The 6,674-nt window shown below is 45.6% G+C and overlaps 1 protein-coding gene across 1 annotated transcript in view; it reads right to left on the bottom strand.

Moving 5' to 3' along the window:
• Positions 1-660: 660 nt before the first annotated feature.
• cald1b (caldesmon 1b) overlaps positions 661-6,674 on the bottom strand; it is a 20,984-nt gene continuing 14,970 nt past the window's right edge. The window contains exons 10-14 of the mRNA XM_084452800.1: positions 6,531-6,662; positions 6,340-6,438; positions 4,807-4,878; positions 2,992-3,028; positions 661-1,483 (exon numbers count right to left, since the gene is read on the bottom strand). Coding sequence (XP_084308926.1) covers positions 1,467-1,483; positions 2,992-3,028; positions 4,807-4,878; positions 6,340-6,438; positions 6,531-6,662 — 357 coding nt within the window. The 3' untranslated portion in view covers positions 661-1,466. The remainder of the gene's footprint in view (positions 1,484-2,991; positions 3,029-4,806; positions 4,879-6,339; positions 6,439-6,530; positions 6,663-6,674) is intronic.

The raw sequence follows: 6,674 nt of genomic DNA, 5'->3' as shown, positions 1-6,674 counted from the left end.
AGCTTCCCTTATCTGGCAAATCTAATAGTACTACAGTATATACCACCAGGTATCATACAGGTTAATCATGTGGAGTATTTAGAAAACTGTAAACAAGTATAATAATTGTTCTCTCACACAATTTAAGACACTCTTTTAGGTGCAGATACTTTTTAGGGAACCAAAATGTTTGTCAAATATGGCTGGGAAGTGATGCTTCTTCCATATGTTCAACTTTGGCGCAAGCCTTCACACTTTGGTTCAGGTGTCAAATGACGAAACATATGACCAATCATCTGACAAAATGATTGTTCACTTCAGTCACTTTTCCAGGTCAAGCCTTTGTATTGGCTTTGTTTGACACTGAGACAAGCTCACCGACACTCAGTGGATAAGCCCACTCAGGGCAGTTGTTGACCCTCAGATAAACTCGCTGAAGTCCTGGGCATCAAGTCTCAGAGGGCTTTTAATACGTATAGCCACCAGCACTTATTAAGAAGTCCTACTGTTTATGTCATCGTCATTGGACAAAAACATGTCAAGTATGTACAGGCTAATCACCCCCTTATCCAGCGTAGAATATGACATCCTAAAATAAATCAGCTGTGACAGAATAGTCAAATAGCCTACTCATTTTTCAACAAGAGTATATCAAAAAGGTGAATATATCACTAAAAGCTGTGATAGTGTATGATGAAAAACATTTAAACTACAATTCCCATACATTACTGAATATGCACTACAACATCACATCAACTGTACATTATGAGCAGAGTAGGCATGTCTAAGCCATGAATGTGTGACCTGCGTAGATCTATCCTGAAACAGGCAGGTAGTATGTGACAAGAATGCCAGCGAACATGAAGCGTTTGCGACTATAAGCTTCTCTTGAGAAAGTATAACTGAAACACTGTGACAAAATGGCAATTTCAAAAGGAAAGATCCAAATCTAAAGCTTTGGTTGATACAGTATATTGGGGTAACTATTCAAAATAGTTCACAAAATGCTGTAATAGTTCATGTATTCCCATGGTAACATACATAATTAGCTACAGTACACCCCCCTATTTCAGAATGTACTCAAAACTGTAAGGTATACAGTCTATGGACCTTTGTAAGGTTTGTCATTCTTTGAATTTCTTTTATTTACCAAAGAAATTAAGTCAAGCCCATAAGGGTTGGAATACAAAAATGTTCTGTTTACTCTAACATAAATTATATCCTACAAATAAGTGGTTGGTCAAATTGAATTGTTCACAGCAGAGAGTACTAGTAGGGATTGTGCAAATGCTTTACCGCCGTTGGAGAGCTTTAAATACATTGGAAATGTACATAATTTGTTTTCTTTTATTCTAACCCCAGCTCCCTCAACTTTTCCTAAAGTCTCATCTGAACCCTGTGGGAGGTGTGGTGTAGTTCAGGTTCTGAAACACATAGTAGAGTCTTGCATTTGGCCAGTTAGGGACTCGTCAACAGGCCTTCAACAGCTAGGGTCTCATTCCTGCTGAGAGAGAGAAAGATAGAAGAGAGAGAGACAGTGAGACAGAGAGAGAGAGAGAGAGACAGACACAGACAGAGATGGACAGAGAGAGAGAGAGAGGGAGACAGAGACAGGGAGAGAGACAGACAGAGAGATGGAGAGAGGGAGACAGAGAGAGGGAGAGAGACAGACAGAGAAAGAGTATTATTCTTTAGACAATGCATAGCTTATCAAAGTTTATTGAGTGTTAATAGAGACTATAAAACTAATTTGGGCTGTTAATCAAACATTTTACATTCACTGTGTGTGTGTGTGTGTGTGTGTGTGTGTGTTCGCGCGTGCGAGTGTGTGTGTTCGTGTGTGTGTGTGTGTGTGTGTGTGTGTGTGTGTGTGTGTGTGCACTCCCCTCACATGTGTGTATACATACATACATACATACATACATACATACATACATACATACATACATACATACATACATACTTCACTACAGTATATATTAAACCCAGTGACTCCCCTGTTGACAATGAGGTGCCACCGATGCCACTAGAGTGATTGATTGATCTCTAACACTGTCATTTGCCCTTCAATCCATTCCCATGGGGCTATTTCTGCTAAAGAATTGGATAGGTTACAGGGTGGAGGGGGGGCGCTATTTAGAGTGACACTGACACCTAATAAAGTTCTTTTCCATTCCCTTTGTTGAAGCTCTGGCTCGGGCGACGGGTCCTGGAGGTCCAGAGAAAGACAGCTCCTAACGGAGTGTGTAAGAGCAGGATACTGAGAAGAACACTAGAGCAGAGCCAAGTTACAACCAGAGCCATGTCTTTCCATCGGTATGACCTGATTCCGCTGTACTTGGCTGCCGGTCGACCACAGATGTTAGTGGTGAAGCCCTCAGCGTCACGACCTGAGTGAATAAGCCTGGTTGAGAGCGGCTGCCTCGCTGCTTAAACAGCTGGTAATCCTTCAGGGCGCACGGCCGTAATGTGACAGACAAGCAGCTGCGCCGCGGCACGCGTGGAAGCCCGCCGCCGCTCGGCGCGGCATTCGGAGGCCCAGGTGGCGCGGGGTCAACCACGCAGCCACGCAGGGACACGGCAGACATCTTAGGAGTCCCTCTGGTATACTGGGAAGCAAGGTCATGGTCAAACCCCCCAGTAAATATAGACCACAATGCCTCTGCCCGGTGACATTTGAAGGAGCCATGCCCAGAAATCTCCAGCAGAAGGGTTGATTTACAGGTGATTGGCAGCTAACCTGGCACAGAGAGGACAATAGGAGTTATGGCGTCATGGCTCCACAAGCGCCTATAATTCACCAGGACAAGGTCCACCACTTGTCCCCAGTCACCTGTCTGTTGGGAGCAAGCAGGCGTGTGTGTGCACACACACTTCACCTCAACCTAGTTCTGGGGGGATGTCACATCAGGTTGGGACAAGGCCTAGAACACACACACACACACACACACACACACACACATACACACACACACACACACACACGATGTAATGGTGAGAAAACTCACTTACCATTTGTGACAGATTTGCTCTTGCTTCCAACCGTCACCTGTTGATGTGGAAATGGAAAATGTCTGTTCAACATAATTTTTACATTTGAAGTTTGTTCAATGCAAGTTAATGTAATTTATTGTCAAGTGTTTCATACAGTATATCTTTCCAGGCAACAATTAATGTGGTCTCACTAGGACAAGTTATGTGTCAAGCATTTCAGTGTGAAAAACTATCTCAAGTCCAGTGTGCAGCGGTGGGCCCTCAGACAGTGACAGTGACAACTGTGCATCAACCAAATGTACTCATCCAGAGCAGAGAGGGACAGAGGAAGGGATGATGTTCAGTGATCCTAAGTTTGAAATGTGTTTAATTAATTCACACCCAGGTGGTGAAGTAAGGAGTGCAGATTTAGGATTAAGAGCAATCTCTACTGCTGGTGTTCAACGGTACTGGTCTAAATCTCAGGCTACGAATGGACACGCAGATGGACAGACACACGTCATGTACAGAATCGGCTGCACTGTATATATATATATGCGGCACGTAACTCGGGAGGCGGAGCGGCCAGCTGGGGATCACAACGTCCCCGGTTCGATCCCAGCTCTCTGCGTGTAGCGAAGTGACACTGAACCCCAAAATCGCTCACGTGCGGCACGGTGGCGCAGTACCTAGTACTGTCGCCTCACAGCAAAGAGGTCTCCGGGCTTTTCTGTGTGGAGTTTGCATGTTCTCCCCGTGTTCACAAGGGTTTCCTCCCCTAAGAACCCAGTACAAAAAACCTGCAGAAGAACAGACCCTCTTCAGTCCAGTCCCTGACCAGACTTGGACTGAGCACTTGAACTTGGCCCCCTACGTGCCGTGAACGATGGCTGCCCACTGCTCCCGGCTGCCCCCAGAGGAACGGCTTGGGATGGAGTATGCACTGAACATTTTCTACTGGCAGCCCCCGAAAGTTGCATGTGTGTGTGCTGTGTCACTGCTCACCACATGATATGTGTGTGTCACTGTGTGGCGGAATAAAGACCCCCCCCCCCCCCCCCCCCCCCCTCAGGTCGTGTAGTTTTTATTTATTTAAAGAAAGCCACGATCAGGACACACATCATTCATCAGACAGTATCAACTACAATCTCTCTCCTCATATGAAAAACAGATGTTCTGGGTTGGATTGAACCCAATCTGTTACTTATATTATTATATACATGCTGTGCAATTTCAAAGCAGTATAACATGAAGAGCACTCTCCCTTCGCCGATGTAACGGACTGTTATAGCTGGCTTTAATCATGACACCCAACTGCGGAGGAATGCAAACATGTCCTTCATGACATACAGAGCATTTCCTGGAATAAGGATTACAGAATGTCAATTGCGGGACCATTTCTCAAAATGTGTGACCACATCAGAGAAGAGACTTCAGATCCCAGAATGCCATTCCTCAAGGACACTATAGAAATACACGTGTGAGAGGAGGGTACGGTAACTGATAGAGCGTGGCACAGTATGGAATACAATACCGCATTCATCATGTAAGAAAATCGACCTCATCCGATTTGATGCTGTTATTGCCATGGCTGATTTTTTAAAGTGGTGTACCGACAGATCCTTCATGATGGTTGAGTGACAGTTGAGATATGATGGGTGCCAAGTGAGAAAAGTGAACAATCACAGCCTACACGACCATGCACAAAGTCTAGCCACTGCTAGATACCATTACCTCTTTCCCCCATCAAGTAGACTGTTTGAAATGGGAGAGAATAGACCACAACGCCAAGTCACAGAAAAGCCTGAACAATGAAATATTATCCACAGCTGTGTGTGTTACATCCCCACCTACCTTAGCAGGGGTGGAGCTCTTCTTGGTTTCCCATAAACCACGCTTGTTAGTGACATCACCGGGTTTTAGGTCCTGTCAATAACAACAGGGAAATATATCAACGCCTAGTCCCTCCCCCAAAACCTCAATCCCATAAATAACCTTGCTTCAATGTCGATGCTCTAAAGAATCTTTCATCAAATCTGTGATCTGTGATGAATACAAGCAGGAGCACCCTTGGTAAATGATCAAGACTGTTTAATATAAAGCTGGTTAAGCCCGATATCCATGTAATTATACACAAGGTTAATTATGCAGTGAAGATACATAATAGGACTAATCTGTGGTGAGTTGACATGTTTGAAATACCTGTTCCAGTGTGAGGAGAAAGAGGAGGAGAGGACAGAGACGCCCAGAAGGAAGGAAAAACGAAGGGGAATGCCAGGAAAATGAAAACTGCAAAGCTAGCAAAGTAAAAGAGAGGAAAATAACCATTTGATCATGACTCAAGAGCTCCATGCAGTGTTGTATACATACATGTTTCTCTCCACAAGGGGGCAGTGCTGTAGCGTTGGTGCAAGAGCAAACCTACAGCCAAAGACTCCAGACTAACTTGTGCCTTGCCTGTCAGCAATGTGTCTCCATGCGAACACACCGTCTCTGGAAGTACTGGTAAGAATAGCGGCTAGTCTTTTACATGGCTGTCCACCGGACGCCACTTCTAATGACATCATCATAGCCCTGGATGTAGATGCATTTCTCTATGTTCATCCAATAAGTAGAAAGGTGTCGTAAAAAAAAGAGGGAAAAAAGAAGGAGAGACTGCAAAACGATTGTGCCCACACACAACGCATTGACGGGAACTATGTAACATACAGTAATTGGTTGTCATGGAGAACATTGGGGGGACTTGACCTTGTGTCTTGGACTAGAGGAGCCGTTCTCCAAATATGGAGTCACACTATCAGTGATATTTGCCGCATGCCCCCTTAGGAGACTGTTTAAACAAGGAATTATGCTTGATAGCGTTGAATGGAGTCTGCTTGTATTTACAGCTATCGAGCTCTGAGATTAAAATAACTCCTGAGGCCACTATGTTATTTAGTCTTAAAGTGGTGAGGAGAGGGTATGGAGGTATGTGTTGGCTTCCTGCCACCTGGCGCTCCACTGCTGAGCAGGCCTGCTCTATCTGTCTATTTCTCACCAAGCAGCCAGAGCACAGTCCCGCATTTCAAATCTCACATTCTTGACAAACTGTAATTCAAGTTAGGCTAGGCTAACAACCATGTGGTAGCTCTAGGCAACAATTATTGAAGTCAGACAAAGTGCCAATCTCTGCTGATAGTATGTAGGCCTACCGGTACTGTATGAAACTGTTAACCACAAAACCAGATGCTTTGCCATGGAAACCGATTATGAATCTGGTTGGAATATTCTAGTATTTTAAACTCTCCTCGTTTGACTCCAGCTCTAGTTGGAGCCAGTGAGCTGGTAGGGTGAAGAGGGGGAGGGGGAGCGGCGTCGTGTGGGGGACGGGGGGGGGGGGGGTCTCACCGCTGGAGGGGCCGCGCCCGCTGCCTTGCCCGCCTCTTCGGGCTTGGCCAACCAGTCGTTGACGCGCCCGGCCACGCCTACTTTGATGCCAGCGGCATCCTGGGAAGAGAAAAGGCGAATGAAAGAGTGGGATACCATTCATCGATCGTAATAGCCAGGACTCTCTGCTTCTCTCTCTCACCCAGTCTTACCTTATTGGTGGATGTGGGGCTCTCAGATGGCCCGAGAACGTTCCCTTTCTCCCACATGTTCTTCATGTTGCGTGTTCCACCCACAGGGAGGTCTCCTAATTCAGACTTGGGAGACTTGGCCTCCTTGTTGCCCTGTGAGGACCA

Source organism: Borostomias antarcticus (assembly GCF_949987555.1).
Source record: "Borostomias antarcticus genome assembly, chromosome: 18".
Lineage (NCBI taxonomy): Eukaryota > Metazoa > Chordata > Actinopteri > Stomiiformes > Stomiidae > Borostomias > Borostomias antarcticus.
Note: the sequence above shows the minus strand (reverse complement) of the source record. Positions and strands in the feature narration are given on the sequence as shown.